The following is a 23361-nucleotide window of genomic DNA, read 5'->3' on the forward strand; positions in this document are numbered from 1 at the left end:
ACTAATCCATATTTTACATGATTCAGTACAAATATGTTGATTCAAATAAGCTTTGAAACTTGAAAAACAGTAATAACAAACTTTTGACACAATCCCCCAATCTGAGATTTAAAGAAAGATTTTTAAAACCAATACATTCAAACCCAGTGCTGACCGTATCATTTTTCCCCCTTAATTGCATTGATTACACCAATTAACATAAGAAAGGAAATCTCCGTTGAAGCTTGAATTTCTGACCCTAATTAATTCTCTGATATTAATAAATCACATATTCAAACGTTGCATTTTCCAAAATAAACCCCATTCATATACATACAGGCATACATAATTCGTAAAAAAAAAAAAAAAAAAAAATTCAAAGAAAGCAAAAAAGATTTTTTTTTGTGCGACAGAAAGCAAAAAAGATAAAACTACAGTGTGCGTCAAATCATTCCCATCTTTTATTTTTGTCGCACAAAAAGACTTCCGAATCTGAAACAAAAAAAAAATATAATTGCAGACAGTGAGAGAGAGAGAGAAAGAGCTGTTGAGTGTAAAATAGAGAAGATAATGGGATGACTTTCACCATTACTTCCCACCTCTTGCTTCTTGGTATCTTCTTCTTCTTCTTCTTCTTCTTCTTCTTCTTCTTCTTCTTCTTCTTCTTCTTCTTCTTCTTCTTCTTCTTCTTCTTCTTCATCTCTGTTATCTTCTTCTTTTTTTTGTTTCTGCTCTCAAAGTCTTAACCTTTATTGATTTCTCAGAGTGTTAATTGGATTAAGTTTCACTGCTTTGTATATAAGCTACATTGTTATTGTTGGCCTTAAATACTCTCAGTAGAAAGATTCTCTCTTGTGTGTAAAGTAATTTAGGTTTGGTTTCTCTGTCTTTTCTTCAGGGGGATTCAATATTTTATCTTCCCAAAGACCAGACGAGAAGTTAGAGAGATCCAGCGTTTGACATATTACTCCAGAGGTTTGTCTTTCTTCTGTTTAGGCTTTAAACACACTGTTCCTCTAAATTGAATAGACAGAACACTGCTTCAACTCTGAACAAGTTTGATTTGTAGATTTGCTTATAGTGTGGCTTTGTCTCAGTTTTGTAGGTGAAGAAAGCCTAACACTGAGAGAGGTGGTTGATTCTTAAATCTAGACCACTCTTTGAGATGGCTACCGTGTTGCACTCCGAGTCCAGGCGCTTATACTCATGGTGGTGGGATAGTCACATCCCCAAAAACTCTAAATGGATCCACCAGAATCTTGCAGGTAACGTGCTGCTGCTGTTTGTGTTCCTTTGTGTTGGTTATATTTAACTGAGTAATGTTGTGTGCAGATATGGATTCTAAAGTCAAGGCCATGATTAAACTCATCGAAGAAGACGCAGATTCCTTTGCGAGAAGGGCAGAGATGTACTACAAGAAACGTCCAGAGCTTATGAAACTGGTTGAAGAATTCTACAGAGCTTACCGTGCGTTAGCAGAGAGGTACGATCACGCGACTGTGGAGCTTCGCCACGCGCATAAAACCATGGCCGAGGCGTTTCCTAACCAAGTGCCGTTCGACTTGATTGAAGATTCTGCTTCTTCCTCTTGTTCTGAGCCACGTACTCCTGAGAAAACTCCTCCTGGAATCCAGCCTTTTTATGACTCGGACAGTGCCGCCACGAGTAGAAGAGGGTTAAGTCATGTTGGAAGTTCTGAAACAGAAGTTGAGAGTTTGAAGAGAACGTTGGTTGAGCTTGGGGCTGAGAAGGAAGCCTTGAGTCATCAGTATCAGCTGAGCTTGAACAAATTATCCAGACTAGAGAAAGACCTTAAAGATGCTCAAAAGGATGTTAATGGTCTTGATGAGCGTGCTAGCAAAGCTGAGATTGAGAGTAGGATACTTGCAGAAGGCCTTGAAAAGCTTGAAGCCGAGAGGGATAATGCGCTTCTTCGTTATAATCAGTCCATGAGGAAGATAGCAGATCTGGAGGAATCATATGCTCATGCGCAAGAAGATGTGATGGGGCTTACCAACCGAGCAACTGAAGCAGAGACAGAAGCGGAGACTCTTAAGCAAGTGCAAAGTAGATTGCAATCCGAGAAGGAGGCTGGCTTAGCCAGATACAATCAATGCCTTGTGATGATATCTACTCTAGAGAAGAAGGTTAAAGACGCTGAGGAGAATGCTCTGATGCTAAGCAATCAATCTCTAAAAGCAGAAGATGAGATTAAAGCATTGAGACAAGAACTTCTGAAAGTAAATGAAGTAAAGGAAGGTCTGAGTCTTCGGTACCAGCAGTGTTTGGAAACTATATCAAAGCTAGAGAGAGAAGTTATTAATGCGCAAGAGAATGCTAAAAGACTGAGTAGCGAAGTCGTAGCTGGAGCTGCAAAGCTGAAGACTGTGGAGGAGCAGTGTACTGTTTTGGAGAGCTCAAATGAAACTTTAAAGCTAGAAGCAGATGGTCTAACACACAGATTAGCAGCTAAGGATCAAGAACTTATCCAGAAGCAAAACGAGCTTCAGAAGTTTCAAGCTCTGATCCAAGATGAGCACTCTCGGTTCTTGGAAATCGAAACCAGCCTTAGAAGTTTGAAACGTTTGCATTCTCAGTCCCAAGAGGAGCAGAAGGTTCTCACTTCTGAAATTCAAAGCAGAGTTGACATATTGAGGGAGTTAGAGACTCGTAATCATGAGTTGGAAGGCGAGATCAGCTCAGTTAAAGAAGAAAACCGAAACTTAAGCGACTCTTCTATGATCTCCCTAGAGACTCAGAGATGCGAGATCTCCACCTTGAAAGAGGTGAAAGGAAAACTCGAGGAAGAAGTTGCTAGACAAATAAACCAAAGCAGTGCCCTTCAAGAAGAGATCCATCGTCTGAAGGATGAAATAAACAGCTTGAACAGAAGGTATCAAACGATAATGGAGCAAGTGAAACTCGCAGGATTGGATCCTGAATCCCTCGCCTGCTCTGTGAGGAATCTACAAGACGAGAACTCAAAGCTTACCGAGCTGTGGAGCCACCAGAGAGGTGATAAAGATGCTCTTACGGAGAAGCTGCTTGAAATGGATAACATTCTTAGAAAGAATGTTGGTCTAGAGAAACTACTGCTGGAATCAAACACCAAGCTAGATGGTTCTAGGGAGAAGACAAAGGATCTGCAAGAAAGATGTGAGTCTTTACGAGGAGAGAAGTCTGAGTTTACTGCCGAGAGAGCTAATCTGTTTTCTCAATTGCAAATCATGACTGAGAATATGCAGAAGCTCTTGGAGAAGAACTCGTCACTGGAGGCATCACTTTCTGGTGCAAACATTGAGCTTCAGTGTGCAAGGGAGAAGTCCAAATGCTTTGAAGAGTTTTTCCAGTTGCTCAAAAAAGATAAGGCCGAGCTTACAAAGGAAAGAGAAACTCTCATCTCTCAGCTAAATAGTAATAAGGAGAAGCTAGGAGTTTTGGAGAAGAACTTCACAGAGTTGCAAGGAAGATATGCCGATCTACAGAGGGATAAACAGTACAAGAATCTTCAAGTGGAAGAGCTAAGAGTCTCACTCGCCACTGAGAAGCAAGAGCGTGCTAGCTACGAAAGGTCGACTGACACAAGATTGGCAGATCTTCAGAGCAACGTGAGCTTTCTTCGAGAAGAGTGTCGCTCCAGGAAAAAGGAGTTTGAAGAAGAGCTTGACAAAGCAGTAGATGCACAAGTAGAGATCTTCATCTTGCAAAAGTTTATAGAAGACTTGGAGCAGAAGAACTTTTCCCTCCTGGTTGAGTGCCAGAAACACGCGGAGGCATCAACATTTTCTGAGAAACTCATTACTGAGCTTGAAAGCGAGAATCTTGAGCAACAGATGGAAACAGAGTTCTTGCTGCATGAGGTTGATAACTGCAGGGGCGCAATCTATCAAGTGTTCAAGGCACTTCAGCTTGAAGCAGCTGACCAGAAAACTGCAAAAGAGCGAGTTCCAGTTTCACGCATCTTGGGTGGAATCAGTGAACTAAAACGCTCACTTTCCATCTCTGAATATGAGAAGCAGCGGCTTGTCATTGAGAACTCTGTGCTCTTATCTCTACTTGGAGAGTTCCAATCAGATGGCATGAAGGTGGAATCAGAGAAACAAAATGCAGAGAAAGATCTGGAGACGATAGTACACCGCTATGGAATGCTGAAGAAGGACATGCTCGAGCTATTGGAGATGAACCGGAAGTTGAAATCAGAACTGATCGACAGAGAGAAGCGGGAGCTGGATCTAAGAGCTGAACTACAAACTGAGCATTTAAAGTTTGAGAGTTTGCATGAGTCATACACGGCTCTGAATCAAGAATACTCCAAAGCTCTCGACGAAAACAAAACTTTGGATCTGACATTCTCAGAGATTAAAGGTGAAATGCATAAACTACTGGGGGAGAACGATGCAATTCTTCAGGAAGCTGTTTCCTTGAACAACATGTCTGTGGTTTACAAGTCATTTGGGTTTGAAAAGGCTGAACAGGTTGAAGCTTTTGCTGAAAACTTGAGAAGATTACAAGATGTTAATAGGAACCTGAAGCAGAAGGTTGAGAGATTGGAAGAGAAGTTAAGAGGGAAAGAGGTGGACAGTCAGGATCTTAACAGAAAGCTTGAAAAGTTAGAGGAAACCAATGAGCTAAACGATCTCTTAGAACATCAGATTTCAGATAAAGAGGCAATCTTGAGACAGAAGGAGATGGACCTACTAGAAGCAGAAGACATGCTCAAGGCTACACGTAACGCAAATGCGGAACTGTGCCAAGAAGTTGAAGAGCTGAAGAAAGACTGTAAAGAATCAAGACAACTGAGGGGAAACTTAGAGAGGCGTATCTTTGAACTGTCTGACTTTAGTGGAAGACAAGATGAAGAGATTAAAGAGCTTAGCAGTTTGAAGGAGAATTTGGAGTCAGAGGTAGAGTTGCTACACAAGGAAATCCAAGAACATCGAGTTCGAGAGGAGTTCCTGAGTTCGGAGCTGCAGGAGAGAAGCAATGAGTTTGAACTTTGGGATGCGGAAGCAACATCGTTTTACTTTGATCTACAGATCTCAGCTGTCCGTGAAGTCTTGCTTGAGAACAAAGTTAAGGAACTCACTGGAGTTTGTGAAAGCCTCAAAGATGAAGCTGTTTCAAAGACCACAGAGATAAAACGGATTAAAGAAACTGTTGGATTCTTGGAATATGAAGTGACTGAGCTAAAGAATCAATTGTCTGTATATGATCCTGTGGTAGCATCTCTAGCAGATGATGTAAAATCCCTAGAGAAAAATGCCCTGGTGCTGATGAAACTCCCTACGCTATCTGATCGTTGCAGAGAGGTAAACACATTCGTGTTCTTCTAAATGACATGTTACCTCTAGTGATTAACTTATATGCTTTTATGTTCCTCATTAATTAAATCTTCTAATTTCCTCAGGATGATGAGTATCCAGAAGCGGTAGTCTCTCAAGAACCTAAAGGACATAGCAGTACCGACCAAGAAAATGGAATTGTGCTATTGCATGACATGAAGAAAAGAATTAAAATCATCGAGCAAGCAGTTGTTGGGGAGAAGAAGAGGCTTGGGAAGCAGAGAAGACGAAGCTCTTCGCACAGAAGCAAAGACCGTAAGCTCTTTGAAGAGATTGAACTTGAAGACAAATTCTCTGGCGAAAGCAGACGCCAGCCTAGATCACCTGCAATGACTGATGCTAGAAATGGTTCAATGATGAAAGACATTCCTCTTGATCATGTTGCTAACTCTCCCTTCTATGGAAGGAGCCGGAGGGGTAGTCGTGGCTCCAGTGACCAGATGCTTGAGCTATGGGAAGAACCTGCTGAACCAGAGTCTACCATCAAGTCTCTGATGAACAATAAAACCTCGAAAAAGCCGATGATTCCGCGTCTTCATCGCAGAAGCAGGAATCCGTCTATTGAATCTGAGAAAGCTGTTGACAAGTTAGAGTTATCTAGAAACACTGAGGACAATGCAAAAATCATGGAGAGGCTTTTGTCTGATTCCAGAAGATTGGCAAGCCTTAGAATCAGTCTAAGAGATCTGAAAAGCAAGCTGGATGTGAATGAGAAACAAGGCAACAAGTTCACTAACCCCGATTTTGCTAGAGTGAGGAAACAGCTGAAAGAGATAGAAGAAGCCATCCTTCAGCTTGTGAACACAAACGAGATTCTTTCCAAGGAAATTGAGGAGACGGGAGACGCCAGAGATATCTACAGAAAGGTTGTAATGGAGAAGTCGAGAGTTGGATCGGAGAAGATAGAGCAGATGCAGCAAGAAATGCAGAGCATTGAGCGAACAGTGCTGAAGCTTGAAGACCGAGTAGCCAAAAGTAAAGGAAAGACAAAGTTCTCAGAGAGTAGGACAGTGATACTCTTGAGAGACATTATCCACAAGGGCGGGAAAAGGACAGCGAGAAAGAAGAAAAACCGTTTCTGTGGCTGCATGAGATCTTCTTCGGCAAAGGAAGACTAGGGTGGACGATAACGTAACATCATCTAAGTTTACTATCTTTTTTCACTTTGATCATCGAACTGACTCTAGAAGAACTTTGTGACAAGGGTTCTGAAATAATAGAGTAAAACTTGTAGCTTATGCTTAACTGTATGTACCTGGTTTGACTCCTATGTTTCCAACTTAGCATTTCTCAGTCCATTCTTGGATGCTTTATAAACTACAATGTAATAAGTATCTTACAAGAACATGTTGCTCATGTTATGAAACAGTGATCGGCTTGAAATCATCTAGAACCCATTACAAAGATACAAACAGTTGGTTGATAGAATGGTTTTTATTTCACTGATGTGGGTTAAGAGAAGGAAAAGCTGGAATAGACCGTACTATCAGCTTCCTGCCATTACTTCTCTTCACTAGCATTGAACCTGATTCCGAGGAGCCGAGCTGAGGAGGAGAGACTCTCTTACTGTTGGGAGAGATGGCTTTGATGGTAGTTATAGGGGTATTACTAAGAATCTCAGGTATAACCTCTGGTTCCTCTTCGGTCACAGTTTCAACAGGCTTCTTCTCATTCTTTGACTGTGTTAAATCATTGTCTGCGCCAAGGAAAAACTGTGTCCGAGGCAGCCTGTTCTTAGACAAAAATGGCTGCAAATAAAAAAAACAGTAAATCAGGAGCTGTCTTGTTTGTTTGTATGTTGTTTGAAACTTTACTAAACTTACCTGTACGGTGGCAGTGGTGTTGAAGGTTGATCCGAACTTGGGTTCTGCTCGATTTCTTGGATGTTTGCTGTTCTTTATTCATATGTCTCGTGATCCGCCTCTTGTTTGCTCTCCATGATAGCATGCAAATACACTGAGATTGTAATCATGTCAAATCATGAAACTTCCGGATAATAATTTTTTACAGAAAATGAAGCCGAAGAAGAAGCTAACCATCCTTTCTTCCGAATGCATTCTTACATCCTTCGCATCTACAGTTTATGGAACAGCCAACTCCACTCTATAAGATCATCAGGGACAAAGTATCTGAATCAGACCATGGAAGATAACCTACGCAGATGAATAGATGATGAAAGAAAAACCTGGAAGCATTCACAGTATTTCTTGAGACAGTTTGATTTCTTGCAGTTACAGCCTCGTTTGTGTCGTGCAGAAGCTCGAGTCTTACTTGCATCGTCCTGCCTAAGAATACAGTTTCATACCTCAGATAAATAGAAGACAGAGTTAGAAGAGGAATAGGAAGATGGAAATGAGAGCTCTTACACTAGTCTCCATGATGGAGTCTGAGATTCTGATGACTTTAGGAGCAAATGCAAGGGGATTTCTGGATTCAATCTGTTTACGAGTAGCCAAGACAGTGTCTTCATGGATAGGTTTATTGAAGCAATCTATGCATGAACATGGCTCTATGCAATACACTCCAGCAGCAAAGCATTCACAGTAACTGGCAGAGAGAAAAGAGTCTCGAACAATATTGAATAATCATAGAAGAAAAGCAGAAAACAAAAATTCAGATGATATATCGGATTTTGATTGTCTTATACTGAAAATGAAACTACAAGAATTTTTAATGATTTAGAGTGGTGTCTTTTTCAGCCTTATTACATCATATACTAATATTTATTTTAATATTTAGTCAATGCAAATTTTTATTACAAGTTATGCTTTCTTATAAAATACTGTGCACACAACCAAGATTCGTAGACATGTTTTCGTTATGCACATATATTTTTATGGCTACAATAATCAAAAGAAAATCCAAAAGCATAAAATATTGATAACTTTATTACTTATAAATTACATGATGAAAAGATCTATCTAGAACGTTTTATATTAACTGAACAACTAAAGATATATAGACCATGAAAACCAAAATAGATAGATGATAACAAATGCAAACCAAGATATATAGAAGGCAACAAATGCACAAAATCCTATAATGACTATAAAAGTATCACTAAATGACCATAAAACATTTAAATACGACAAAAATAACATAGCAATCAATACAAACATTAAAAGATGAGCATAAGAAAGTGTATGAAGTTGTTATTGATTTGATTGGCTTGGTTCAATTTTAATTTTTTTTGTATTTTCTTCTACTTTTTTTTTTGTTATGTTCAGTTTAGATATTAAAATCTGGATATTTTATCTAAACTTATGTACAAAGTAGATAATAACTTTACATCAAAAAAAAGTAGATAATAACTCGCATATGCACTTTGATTATTAAAATATAAGGCAAATCAAAACTTATGTGGCAAACAAATTCTTATTCATAAAATAAATCTCATGCACAATGTATCTAAAAAATCATAATATATAATTAAAAAAAAAAATCCATTTTTTAATGTTTTCATAAACTGAAATATCAAGCAAAATCCAGCACGGGCCCATGTCTAGTTAATGTAATAAGTAAAACTATATGAGGTTATGTTGGAATATACTGATAATAACGGTTAATCTAAGTAATTTTCTAAAGATCCATCTTTACTTTAACCTAATAAGGGATAAAATACCATCTCTCTTTCTTTCTTTTTCCGTACCTCTTCCTCCCGTCTTTCTTCTAAAACAATACGAACTCAGCCAGCGCCAAGCCATGACATCACGACGCACTGCTTCACGATCGATGACGTCAAATCATCGAAACTCATTGCCTATACCTGATGACCTCGCTGTGGAGATATTCTCGAGGCTGCCTTCGAAGGCGATAGGGAGATGTCGTTGCGCATGCAAGCTCTTGTCCTCCATGCTTCGACGTCAAGATTTCACAGACTTGTTCTTGACAAAATCTTCTGCTCGCCCTCAGATTCTCTTTGCATGCCAAGATTACCATAGTAACTATATCTTCTTCTCCTCATCACCTCATCCGGAAGAAGAGAACTCCTCGTATGTTGTAGCCGCCAAATCATCTTGCAAGTTTCCACAGTTCCTACAAGTTATTTGGTTGTACGAATGGCTTCTTGTATTATGGAGCTAAGCCGGTTTGGAAGGGGAGGATAAATCCAGTGATATATAACCCCCTCACGGGACAGTCTTTGACCTTTCCACGATTGAAGTTGAGTAAAAGGTTCGCAGTAGTGGAAAGCTATCTTGGATATGACCCCCTTTCTAAAGAGTTCAAGGTATTGTCAATGGAACGCTCGTGGATCTCTGTGAACCACCAAGTTCTGACATTAGGAACCAAGAAATTGTCATGGAGGTCGGTCCAGTGTTCCACTCCACACATGTCTTCAAGTAAATGGATATCCATCAGTGGTGTTCTTTACTACGCAGCTTCAGCCAACAGCTCTTACGCGGATTCCATGGTAGCTTGTTTTGATTTGAGGGATGAGAAGTTCAGCTTTGTGAATTTCAGTAGAGCAATGCATGGTTCAACAGTTCTGGTTAATTACAATGGGAAACTGGGTTTGCTTATGTCTGGAGATCCTCCTGGTGTTAATATTAGTCGAGCAAGTGAAAGTTTTGAGCTGTGGGTTCTACAAGACGCTGAATGGTCCAAGCATGTATATGTATTACCTCCTTCGTGGAAGGATGTAGTTACGGAAACCATGCGCATTGCTGGAATAATAGTTGGTACAAATGAAATCGTCTTGGTACCTGGGCTCCAAAATGTGCCTTCCTATGTCCTCTACTTTAATGTGGAGAGAAATACAATAACAAAAGTTAGAATCCAAGGAATGGAAACGTTTCAGGGTAAGAGATTCAACACCTATCTCAACTATGTTGAGAATGTGAAGCTTCTTTAAGTACGAATTCAACAACTATTTTCAAGCTTTATGAAAATTTTAACGGCTTTGTAATTTGAGTAAAGAATCATGGCATCTTTCTTGGATTTTTTATGGTTAGATAAATCGAGTTTCTTAAAAATAATCTTTTTTTTGAGAAAAAAAATATATCAATAGAGAAAATATAATATAAAAATGAAGACAAAACTTTGACATTTTTCTCCTATGTGTCCACCAAAGTGTTAGACAATGGAAGGGTACAAACAAACAAGAACGTCTCAAATAATGGCTCACGAATACAAGTGAAATCTTAATCAGTCTTTGATTCTTGCTTCGATTCAATGTTCAGAAAATCCGACAAGAATGCAATTTTTTTGATGATAAGTGGTGTTTCTAATAAGTGTGTGGTTTTTTGGGTAACGAACCAGTTTTGAGATTCTCCGAATAACGCAAATATCTTTTGTTCAGCTGATTTATCAGTTACAGAGTGATGGACACTAGTATACAATCATGTGAACAAAAGAGAGTCGATACCTACTACAACTACTTCATCAGAAAAAAAATCAAGAGACAATAATAAGAAGCAGACATTCAGAAGAGGTCGTTGTCATAGTTTTCTTTGAGAGTGAACTCAGCTGAATCGAACCACCAAGCCAGAGCATAGAGCCATGCCGGATTGGGGAGCGCCATGGAATTGTTGAGCTCTTCAGGCAATCAGTCGGGCGATGAAATCTCTTCTGGTTCTTCACAAGTGAAATTCTCCTTAGCATCCATCTAGAACCAAAGAAAACACAAAAATATATTCAGTCTGATTCATGGAAGCAGAATCTCTCATGACACAAGAAATCTATGCATTCTGTTTGTTTAATAAACTATGTGTTTGGCCTAGCGCATGGGGGCATAAATATTAAAAGATATTTTCTGTTTTTGAATTTTTAGTTTTTCATTAAAATATATTTTTCTGATAACAACACAGTGTATATATATATGTATATATATATATATATATATATATATATATATATATGTTTGTGACACAAGAAATCTATGCATTCTGTTTGTTTAATAAACTATGTGTTTGGCCTAGCGCATGGGGGCATAAATATTAAAAGATATTTTCTGTTTTTGAATTTTTAGTTTTTTATTAAAAGATATTTTTCTGATAACAACACATTATATATATATATATATATGAACTACATTTTTATTTTTAAATATTTTTTTTAGATTTTAGATAATTTTTATTGTTATTAATTTTAATAACTTATCCAATCAAATAGGTTTTAAATTCGTTTTTAGTTTTTGGCTAATTTATATATTTTATTAAGTAAGGGTATAAACGATATTAACCGCTCTAACTTTTAACGTGAGAGATTGGATGCAAAAATTTATTTTGCAAATAATAGTATAGATAGCTTTAAAAAAAAAGTTTATTCGCTTAAACTTTCAAAATTTTAATATCTAATTATAGATGATAAAGCCAATTGAAATGAAGATTAGGAAAGCTTAATAGTCGAACTCTATAAAGTGAGTAACAATAGAGAAAACATATGTATTTTATTGATTTCATTAATAATGTGTGACTAGGATAAGATCTGCACTTTGCGCAGAGTGAGTTTATTTGTATATATTATCAATAATTTTTTTATATTTGATCATCTTATTTATACATATACAATATTATTTATTGTTATTATATAATTTCTTTCTGATGGACCGGATCAATTTTTATTAAATATTGTGGAACTAAAGTATAATTAATATATCATGGGTTGATCGAATTGGACATTAAACAAATTATAACACAAAAATTTTATTTTTTTCACCGAACACATTTTTGAAAAAAAAATGAAAAGTACTGTTTCCATAGTTGAATTATTTTGTTTTTTATCTTCCATATGGTTTTGAAAGGTTTCAGATCAACCATCGAATTGATACATGTCATTTTAATGTTTTTATTTGTATGCTTAAGGAAAACTTACATTTTGTAATTTAAAATCATTTTAAAAAATTTAAAATCTAACATATAAGAAAAAAAATATAACATATAAGAAAAATATAACATATTGTATAAGATTTCCTCACTTTTGTAATTTCAAGTCGTTTTAATTTTTTTAAAAAAATATAACATATAAGGTTTCCTCGTTTTTGTAATTTAAAGTCATTTAAAAAAAATTCAAAATATAACATATAAAAAAAATTTAATTTTTTTATTATATGGTTAATGTTATTATTTAATTTTTTAATAATATAAAATTAAACAAAAATGAATAAGTATGCAAAAATTGTTATCAAATATTTATTATTCATAGTCATTAATTGCATATATATCTTAATCATATTAGGTAATTTTGTAGCTTTTATTTAAGGAACGAATACACATTTTTATATTTTGGGTTAATATAATATTCCATAGTAATTGGATTTGGATCAATATTTTTTTAATTGATTCTTAAGATGTCACGTAAGCTAAATTGTCATCCTAATTAAGTGATACAGTAGGGTCTCTTTTTAATTAGTAAAAACTTAAGGTTACAATTTTTTTAATGATTTTCGATTAATATATAGGAGATTCCTTAGTTTCATAATCTAAGACCAGACTAAAAATTGCTAAATCTACCTTTTATTTCCAGCGCTCTAGTCTCTAGAGTAGTTAGACGCCTAGTTAAAGCCTAAAAGCTCTCTTAAATATCTTATGCACAAGAATTACGAACTTGTGTGTATTTTTAGTGCTTTAGCCCTCCACATATTTTCTGTAAGTTGGGTGAAAATTTGGCTACAAATTGTGTGTATATTACGCTAGAAAGGTTGTATATGTTGACTAACATTCTTATTACACACAACCAAGGTGAAACACAAACGCAAACAAAAACAGTTGTGGTGTAGACCAACTAGAAGTTGACATCAAAACAATTCAAATATTCAATTAAAAAAAATTTAGTGGTGCGGAGTGAGGGAAGGAAAAGTTGGAATTGAAGACAGTAAGAGCTTCCTTCCACCGTTTCTTCTCCAAGGAGTCGTCTCTGTTGAATCCATATGTGGCAGAGAAACCCTTTTGCTGTTTGGAGATAAGGCATTAATGTTGGTTACTGGAGAGTGGATAAAATTCTCAATATCCTCTGCTCTTTCCTCTGCAATTGTCTCAATCCTTGAATGAGACATCAAACCCATGTCCTGTTTTCTGAAAGATTGGCTATTGTACAAGGAAGCTCCATGCAGATGTTGCTGAGACTGTTGAGAAGGCAGCATGTTGTTGGATGAGATTGGAAGTTGAGCCAATGGTTGTCTGAACAAGAAACAAAGGTTAATAGAAGAGCCAAGATCATGAGGAGCTTTCTTAATTGGTTTTCTTACCTTAATGGCATTGGTGTTGAAGGTGGAAGTGGTATTGTTGTTCCGCTTTTGCCAGATGTTTCATTTTCTTGATCTTGTTCTGTATCCATACCAGCAAATGAAGACCCTGCAGATATTGTGTAAGTTGTATTCATGTCAAATCAAAAGACCAAGTGACTTGACTTGAGATATACATATAGTGAATTATGAGAAAGATGGCATAGAAACACTAACCATCTTTTCTGCCAAATGCATTCTTACATCCTTCACATCTACAATTAATGGAACAGCCAACTCCACTCTATATGAACATCAGAGAGACAAGTATATAAGAATCGTACACACATATGTAGGCGTGTTCAATTTTAGGTTCGGTTTTTTCGGTTTATAAATATTAGCTGCCATATTGGAACCATATCTAATATGATTTCATGCAGGTTAAAGATGATGTAAGAAAAAAAGTACCTGATAACATTCACAATACTTCTTCAGACAGTTTGATTTCTTGCAGTTACAACCTCTTTTGTGTCGCGCGGAGGCCGGAGTTTTACTTGCATCTTCTCCAACTTCAATTGTAGAATCAGAGTTTCTGATGACTTTAGGAGCAAATGCAAGGGGATTTCTAGATTCAATCTGTTTGCGAGTAGCCAAAACAGTGTCTTCATGGATAGGTTTGTTGAAGCAATCTATGCATGAACATGGCTCTATGCAATACACTCCAGCAGCAAAGCATTCACAGTAACTGCAGCAGAGAACCATTCAAAAGAGACTCAACCAAAAAAAAGATTTTAGCAAAGCAAAAAAAAAGATTAAAGAGATAAAAATTTAGCTTACAGCTTCAAACACTTTGATTTTTTGCAGTTGCACCGTTTACATGATGACTCTCCTTCTCCTGCCTGTTCAGACTTGCGCCTGCACATTCTAATGCACATAGATTGTTAAGAAAATGGAATGTGATTTTGACTTGTGGCAAGTCTCTCAGGATAACAACTTGCCTTTTCTTCTTGGGGCTGCTTTGACTCACTTCTACCAAAGCTAAAGACACTGGAGCCTCTTCTAAGCCTTCTTCACCTGCAGCTTCTTCCCTGGTCTCATTTTCTCTGACAATGTCGTCAGAGGGAAGAACAGGAGTCTTCGTAGAACTTTGCAAACCAACTTTAACGTTTCCGGTAAATGAGTATTCTTTACTAACATTGTTGTTGTCCTTAGAAGACATTGCAATAGCGTTAAGATGGAGACCAATGCTAGGCACTACACATCTCGGTGTTTGATTATTGTTCCGCGGCATCTCAAAGTCCAGACAGCGTCTTCTCACGCCACGATGCAAGATCGAAAGAGCCTGTCACACACACACATAGAGAATAATCTCAGAGACAAAAGATTAATCAAGAACTAAAGATAATAATTTCAAAAGCTTTTTTACTCACATCAGAGGACTCAGGTTCATTGCTTTGTGAAACAGGCGGCAATGCAGGCTTTGAACCGCTACATAAACGCGTTTTGGAGTCTGATGATCGCTGCAAGAAGCATCTGAAAGCCTCTGAATCATTAGGTGAGCCATAAATCAACATGTCAGAAGAATCAGAGATCAGAGTTTCCCAATCTGGAGTATCACTCTTCCGCTTGACGTTGTCGTCACACATCTTCTGCAGATCCGTTTCACCATCTTCACAAGAACCATCATTGGTAACTCTAGGTGTAGTAGTAGTAAGGCAGTCATTATTGAGGATTTGTGGCGGTTCCTTTTCAGGTAAAGCTTCTTCTACAACTTTGTTGGAAGGATCAGAGGAGTTACTATGACTGCAAACGAAAAACATTCCAAATAAGAAGAGATTTATTTTTTAAGTAAAGAAGAACAAGAAGAAGGAGAGGAGAGTTAACCTTCTGAAACGAGATCCTTTGTGAGAAGCCACGTGAGGGGTAGTGAACACAGGAGGAGGAGATGTGAAACTCAGAGAGCTAAACGTCTGAGCATTGGAGATTGATTTGACTGTTGTGATTGGAGACAAACTGTTTATGTAATTGAACACTGGAGAGTTCTGCATTCCGACAAACAAACAAAAAACAACTTTGATCGATCAGTGATGAACACAATTCAACTCAATTATTATAAAAGAACAGTTACATCATCAGATCCATCAAAACTCTGGAAATTCCAAAAAGACAGAACCCAAAATGGGAAAGTTGAGATTACTGAAATCAATCTTATGAATCAGAAATAAATTTAAATTGAATCTTTGAGTAGAATTAAACTAATTGAGAGATGGGTATTGCACAGATTTAGAAAATGAAAACACTTTCCTCAAATAAACAAAAACTGCATCACAGAGTAAGAAAGAAACAAGGGATGATGAGTGTTGGAGAAAAAGACCTCGACTTTGAGTTTAGAAACCGGAGTCTCGATCTGGGTTACTGTCTTTTGAGGTGTATCCATTTTCTAAACAGTCTGCACTTTCTCTCTCTCTACTTAGGGTTGAATAAGAAGACGAAGAAGGATGAGATTTCAAAGAAGGAGAGAGAAGCGGGAAGATGAGAGGATTTTTCTCGTGAGGGAGGATAGTCCAAACCAAATCCAACAAAGGCTAACCACAACTACAACAAAAGGGTCACTATTTGACCCCAACAACACTTGTCTACGTATCTCTTTTATTGACTCACTTACTTTCTGTCTGTAAAAACATACGTTGTAAATATCGTAATCTTTGCTTTTAATAAAGTAACGGACATCAACCTTGATCTTTTTTTTGGAGAAGAAGATACACACACAAAAAAAGTAACTACACTAGAGTTCCTTCCTTCGCTGCTTCTGTTTTGTCTGCATTCAAAAAGGTTATTTAAGAGAGAAAAAAAAAGAAAAAAATCTTTTTCTTTTTCTTTAATTCTGTTTTTTTTATCTATGTGGTTTACTGACTATGTTGACTACTTGTCACGCTTGATCTACGAGTTTTTCTCTACCTTACTTTTGTTTGACCATATCAACAGTGATTTGTTAAGATAGAATGGAGAATTAGGATGTGAAAAAAAAAAGCTCAAATAACAAAATAAAAACGAATTAATAGATTTGATTTTTTGATATCATGCAAAAAATTATGCAGACATAAAGAGAGAATGCAATTACTTTTTTGTCAACAAAGAGAGAATGAAATAAAATTATCTATTCATTGATTTCACAATAATTTATATATTTATAAAGATAATATTAACTGTTAAAGATCTATAAAATGATTAGACTCCATGAAAAAGAGGGAAGAGACTTGTAAAAAATTATCATCATTTGACTTTGTCACTTTATGTTATTTTAAGTTGATTTCAAAAAAGAATGTAACTATATCAACATCCCACAATTAACATTTCAATTGTGAAATTCAGTTCATCCAGACTGCTCCATAAATAATTAATGGATGAAAAAAAACATTTTATATTTATAATCAACAAAAAAGTCATCGGATACCATAATACTAATAATTATAAAAAAAAATTATAATGATAAACATTGGAAACTGCATGGAAGAGAACACGTTACGAATTACAACTTACAATGCTTTTAGCCTGGAGATTTGTAATTAATACACTAAATCTGCTAATCACGAGAAAGCACTTATGAGTAATCATGGCACTATTAAATTGAAATTAATTGGTCAATTATTCGTAGTAATAATGATAAATTGATAATCATGTACTAGTATGATTTTAGTAGCAGTAATTTGTTAATGTAACGTTCGGAGAAAATCAAGCCTCTTAAACTGCATGGAATGACAATACATCTCTCCCGTATTTTAATCCATATTTCAATTTAGAATCTCTTATATATTAATAAATATTTCTTCTGTTTCATATTAAATGTCGTTTTAGCTTTTAAATTTTGTTTCATTATAAGTGTCGTTTTACATTTTCAATGTAAATATTAAATGTTTTTTTCCATTTTCTATCCTTACTCTTAGCTCATTAATTAATAAAATCATACAAAATCATACTCCCTCCGTTTTTTAATATAAGTCGTTTTACAGCTATGCACGTAGATTAAGAAAACCATTAATTTCTTATATTTTCTAAACAAAAACATCATTAATTATTTACCTAACCACAATTCAACCAATAGAAAAATATAAGATATATTACCATTGGTCATACAACATTAATTATTAATAAATTTTACATAGAAAACCGAAAACGACATATAATTTGGAACAAAAAAGTTTCTCTAAAACGACTTATAATAAAAAACGGAGGGAGTATATTAAATAGAGGTAAAACAGAACATTTAATCATTTTCTTAATTCTTGTGCAAAAACCTTAAATGACACTTATAATGAAACGGAAGGATAAATATATATTACTCCTTACGTTCCTTAAAGATAGATTTTTTTAACTTTTTATATACGCAACTATACGTTTTCACTTGGTAATGAAGAATTCTCAAGTGAAAACGTATAGCTGCGTAGAATTTTATCTCAAATGATTATAAAATTCTTCATTACCAAGTGAAAACGTATAGTTGCGTAGAATTTTATCTCAATTGATTATCTCAAATGTAGTTTTTCATTATCATTTTTTATGTTTTAGAACTACATAGATAAAATTCTTCACTACCAAGTGAAAACGTAAAATTTTATCTCAAATGATTATAATATCTATGTAGTTCTAAAACATAAAAAAAATCAAAATTGATCTATGTGTTTTTCTTATTCAATTGTGCTAAGTTAGTATTTGGAGGTTATTTATGTACATTGACAAAATTTATTTCAAAATATATAGTGACTGAATACCAAAGTACATTTACTAAAAATATGTTATTATTAGGAGTTCTGGCCCTTTTTGGGCCGAAAGCTCAAGAATTTGAAAGTAACAAAATGTAGTGAAAATAATTTGAGAGGATTGATCCTGTAACCTCTCCAAATATCGGTAAGCCATTAACCAATTGAGCTATAAGAAACTTTGTTAAAAATGAACAAAAATTTAGTTGTCCTAAACAAGACCTAAAGCACATATTTTCATAGTTTCCCCTCAGAACGGATACTGATTATTAGGAACAATTTTGTTTTTATCCCTTTCTTATTATTTGAGGAGCATTTTTATTAATTAACCTCATTCTCATGTGTGATTAACACAATTGCCATTACTTAGGTGTCATCATGATAACTCTCCTCACACTATTTTTTAAAAAAGCCTTCATTGCCTAGATAAATTACATGTAATGCCATTGGACATTATTTCATATATTTTGCACATTAAACTTTTAATGAAAGTTTGTTACATTACAACAAATGGTGTTATTATGATGTACAGACTAGGAAGTATTGTTTTTAGAAACAAATCATATGAATATGCAACTTCTATGTCTATATGAAAGGCTAGAAAATTGATCCATGTATTTTATATTTAGTATTTAACGTTTTATATTATAAATCTAAAAATTATATTTACTTTGTAGCTACATCTATATGAATATGTAGAGTCTGATTGGTAATGGCTGTACCTTTAAAATTTTTGTTGTAGAAAAAAATCTGTAGATTTTTTGCTGTGGCATTAGATTTTATTGCTGTAGAATTTTATAGAAAGCACTGAAAAATTGCTTTAGATATTTGGCTCTGCAGAGCACTTGTACAGCTGTAAGTTATTTCAAGAGTTGTGGTTTCAAAAAAAAAATTAAAGTTTGATTGCTCTGAATTTAGTGCTTTAGAAATAAATATGACTCTGGACAGCACCTACAGCAACTACCAATCACCCCTGTAACTTCTACGTTTATATGAAAAACTAAACTATAACATGAGTTTTGTATGCATGCATATTTATATAGGAATAGCAACATATATCGGAGACAACATATTCATTAATTTTTTGTGCATATTAATCCTGAAGTTTTGGTATTAAACGTTTTATATTATAAATCAAAAGAATATATTTACCTTGTATCTACTTTTATATGAATATAAAAATTCTACTTCTATAATTTTTTTAGGAATGAGTAAATTATTTCCATTAATATCAATGATTCGATTATTCAAAAGTTACATAATTCAAGTAAATAAATAGGGAATCAACCCAAGAATTTAAATTTCAGTAAATAAGTAGAGAATCAACCCAAGATATTAAATAATTACGGTTTTGATGGCATTTGAATATCAAATCCAATAGATCTTGATTTCTATATTTAATTGATTCTTTTTGCTAATTTAAATTTGACCGTAATTTATGCAATAGCCAAAAAATAGAAAACTGATATCTGCAATCTTCATAACGCATTTTGGTTTCGGTTAATATAGGAAAGTTACTATAAATTTATTTTAAATTCTCATGGCTAATTAAAAATCACACGCGAAATTTTAGGGATTTACTTAAGAAACATTATTAAACAAGTTTTTTTAAAAAAATTTAAAAAATCTAACCAATTACACAAGTTTTAAATTACTCATATAGATTTACTTCCACAAAATTTACTTCAATTACACCTAACCAATTACACAAGTTTTTTTTAAAAAAAAAATCAAAGCTTATCTTCTATAAACATGCACAATGTCTTTCAATCTTTCGTTATATAACATGAAATATTTGTGACTATAAATTTTGCCTTTCTAATATTCATAGACTAAAAGTTTTAATCTCTATTTAGTCCGCAATTTATTTAAATGCTTGGCTTGGTTTCCTATTTATTTACTTGAATTTAAATTCTTCGATTGATTCCTATTTATTTACTTGAATTATATAACTTTTGAATAATCGAATCGCTAATTAATGAAAATAACTTACTAATTTAATTTATTTCTTTCGCTAATTTAAATTTGACCGTAATTTATGCAATAGCCAATAAATAGAAAACTGATATATGCAAACACATTTTATTTCGATTAATATAGGAAAGTTACTATAAATTTATTTAAATTCACATGGCTAATTAAAAATCACACATGAAATTTGAGGGATTTACTTGAGAAACATTATTAAACAAGTTAAAAAAAAAATCTAACCAATTACACAAGTTGTAAATTATTATTATAGATTTACTTTCATAAAATTTACTCCAATTACACAAGTTAAAAAAAAATCAAAATTTATCTTCTATAAACATGCACAATGTCCTTCAATCTTTCATTATATAACATGAAATATTTGTGATTATAACTTTTACCTTTCTAATATTTATAGATTAAAAATTATAATCTCTATTTAATCTATTCACTCCGCGCATGGCGCGGGTACCACCTAATTCTGACTATTTGAAGTGGTATTAAGTCCGTTTTAAACATATTAGGAAACTCAAAGATTGGACTGCTACAATACATTCACTTTAGATAGTTGGATTTTGGTTCAGAACTCAGAATATCCTATTTAGCCTAAATATATAACTCTTGAATTATACTACAGGATTATAAATAGTTGACTGAATGTTAACTAGTTGATGTTAGATGCATATATGACCCGATCGAGGTATTTTTACTTTGTCGATGTTAAATAAATAAAAATGTATTTATTTTCTCATTGTGGAAGGATACTTTGTAAAATGAGATTACAACTGGTTGTGGTTTTCAAAAAGAAAATCAGGGTTAATAAACCATTCGGAGGAAATTTTACCACTAACAATCAAAATCATGAAATACAAATTCTATTTTTCCCTCTAGAAAAAAACAATCTAATATCAAAACAAAATAGGGAAATCTGTTTTTTTTAGAGCAAAAAAAAGGAAACTATGTCCCTTTAGACTAATCTGTACTACTTTATGTCCTATTAGACTAATTTTTTCGAAAATGGCAGTAATGCCCTTAAAATTGTAATTTTTTAAAAAAGATAAATAATGAGTTCGACAATCGGGATCGATCGATCCAGATTTACAAGTTACAGTGGATCGATCGATCCCGATAATTATTCAGAACAAAAAAAAACGCGAAATATATACTGATCGACCTGGTCCATTTCACTCGATCGGCGAAGGTCGATTCCGTACAGATCGACCGATCCACTAAGAATAGATCGATCGATCCCGTGCCCAGGAAAGAATCCCAAATCGATTTTTTTGGTTTTGTATGATTATATCCGGGTTGATTCCCACTTGATTTGAACCGACCAAGCATGATTTCAACTTTTTAAGCTCGATTTCTCTGGGACAAAACCCTTAATTTCCCATTCACGAACAAAGGGAGAGAAAATCAAATTCTCACCCAAAGTTCATTAACCCTAACTCACTCAATTCTCTGATTTGGACGATTATTTGGCCTAACTCATACGATTTCGTGAGCTTTTTACGAATCTATCACTCTTTAGTTCGTTCTGCAAAGGTATGAAACTCTATCTCCACTTCTTTTTAGAGTTTGAAAATAGAAAGGTAAAAGGTAAATTTTTTGAGTTAGTTAAGATATTTAGACTTCAATCATGTGTTAAGGTGATGATTAGAGAAGATTTTGTACACAATCATGGTTTAAATCATATTTTTGGGATAGATTTAGGGATTTTAGGTTTTTGTTATTAATAGATATATGTTGTATTGTTTTCAAATTTCAGGTATGGAGTTGGAGTTGCCTAATCGTTTATACGGTGAGGGATTGGAACCTCAGGTTAAGAAGATTAATAACAGCTGCCGACTAAAACTTCTCGAGTTGCTAAAAGAAAAAATGGAACCAGAATTCGATGAAGTTATGAAAGATCCCATTTTTTCACAGATTATGGTTATCCAGAAGAATGATCTGAAGTTTTCGGCGAGGTTGGTACACTCTTTCTTGTGTAAGGAGTTGATGACAAGCAAGAGACATGAGAAGTGGTTCACTTTCGCTAGGAGACCTCTGCGTTTTGGATTGCAAGAGTATCATGCTGTCACTGGTCTGAAAGTGAAGCGAGAGAATAACAGTGGGCTAGTGACATGGAAAGACGATAATGGTTTTTGGAGCAAGCAGATAAAGACGAATGGAAAAATAAATTTGCAGATCATAAAAAAGAAGCATTTGGAAGAGAGCAATACCTGGACTTGGGTTGATAGGGTGAGACTGATATATCTTTGCGTTATTATGGGTGTGGTGATGGGAAAGGATGAGAAGGTGAATATCCCGCATCTGTACATGAAGTTGGTGATGGATTTGGAGAAGCTTCGGAATTACCCATGGGGTCTGTATTCGTTTGATTTCCTTCTGAAGCAAATTGATAAAACAAGGCATAAATTAGAGCAGAAAGAGGGGTATCTGATGGAAGGATTCTTGTTTGGTTTCTAAATTTGGATAATGGAAGCTGTTCCTGCTTTAGGAGAGATTTGTGGCACAAAAGTCAGTAAAAATTTTACAGGTCCACTGTGTGGTAATTGGAGAGGATGTGCAAAATGTTCTTATGAAGATATCATTGGCGTTGAGAACTTATTCCCAGAAAACGTATGCAAATTTATTTTCAAATTAAAGTATTTATTGTCTTGTTCACTTTACTAATGATTTGATTGATGTAGGGGATTTTGCATTCATTCATGGAATCCCACATAGATGGAGTGGTCCTTTTGGCAACTGATTTTGTACAGAAGGATGAGAAGAAAGATGAAAGAGTAGATCGTATTTTAGATATGATCAATAGTAAACATGATTGGAACAATCATGTTTGGGGAGTAAAAGAAGCTACGAACTCTGAATTTGAGGAATCTGGCGAAGAGAAAGGAGAGGATCAAACAGCTGATACTGAGAGAGGTGAAAATAGTCATGTTGCAGGGAATGTTGATGGCACAGCTGATGTTTCGGGAAGAAACAAGAGAAAGCATGCAGACCGAGGAGCAGAGTCAAGGAAAAAGAATGTTTTGTGCCACCTAGCTGCTTCATCAAAAGGAAATATTGACACAGATATGAAAAATTTCTTGGAGGATCTGGTACAAGCTTCTTTTACTGCTTTTGGGGAGAAATTCTGTCAGCAGTTCTC

At 34.8% G+C, this 23361-nt stretch overlaps 2 protein-coding genes and 1 pseudogene across 2 annotated transcripts; 2 read left to right on the forward strand and 1 right to left on the reverse strand.

Moving 5' to 3' along the window:
- The first annotated feature begins 435 nt into the window (after positions 1-435).
- On the forward strand, positions 436-6619 carry LOC106454063 (protein NETWORKED 1A-like). The gene is made up of 5 exons (XM_048737112.1): positions 436-591; positions 878-954; positions 1077-1244; positions 1312-5288; positions 5387-6619. Exons 3-5 carry the CDS (start codon positions 1145-1147, stop codon positions 6437-6439), a joined length of 5130 nt encoding a protein of 1709 aa, XP_048593069.1. The 5' UTR covers positions 436-591; positions 878-954; positions 1077-1144; the 3' UTR covers positions 6440-6619.
- Positions 6620-6754: 135 nt separating this feature from the next.
- Positions 6755-11009, forward strand: LOC106365255 (annotated as a pseudogene).
- Positions 11010-12965: 1956 nt separating this feature from the next.
- Positions 12966-16172, reverse strand: LOC106454039 (protein tesmin/TSO1-like CXC 3). Its single transcript, XM_013896229.3, has 9 exons — positions 15857-16172; positions 15367-15524; positions 14913-15285; positions 14481-14824; positions 14320-14397; positions 13951-14227; positions 13720-13786; positions 13507-13612; positions 12966-13438 (listed from the first exon to the last, which is right to left on the reverse strand). Exons 1-9 carry the CDS (start codon positions 15917-15919, stop codon positions 13090-13092), a joined length of 1815 nt encoding a protein of 604 aa, XP_013751683.1. The 5' UTR covers positions 15920-16172; the 3' UTR covers positions 12966-13089.
- Between the last annotated feature and the right edge of the window lie 7189 nt (positions 16173-23361).

This window comes from Brassica napus, chromosome A1 (assembly GCF_020379485.1).
Source record: "Brassica napus cultivar Da-Ae chromosome A1, Da-Ae, whole genome shotgun sequence".
Classification (NCBI taxonomy): domain Eukaryota; kingdom Viridiplantae; phylum Streptophyta; class Magnoliopsida; order Brassicales; family Brassicaceae; genus Brassica; species Brassica napus.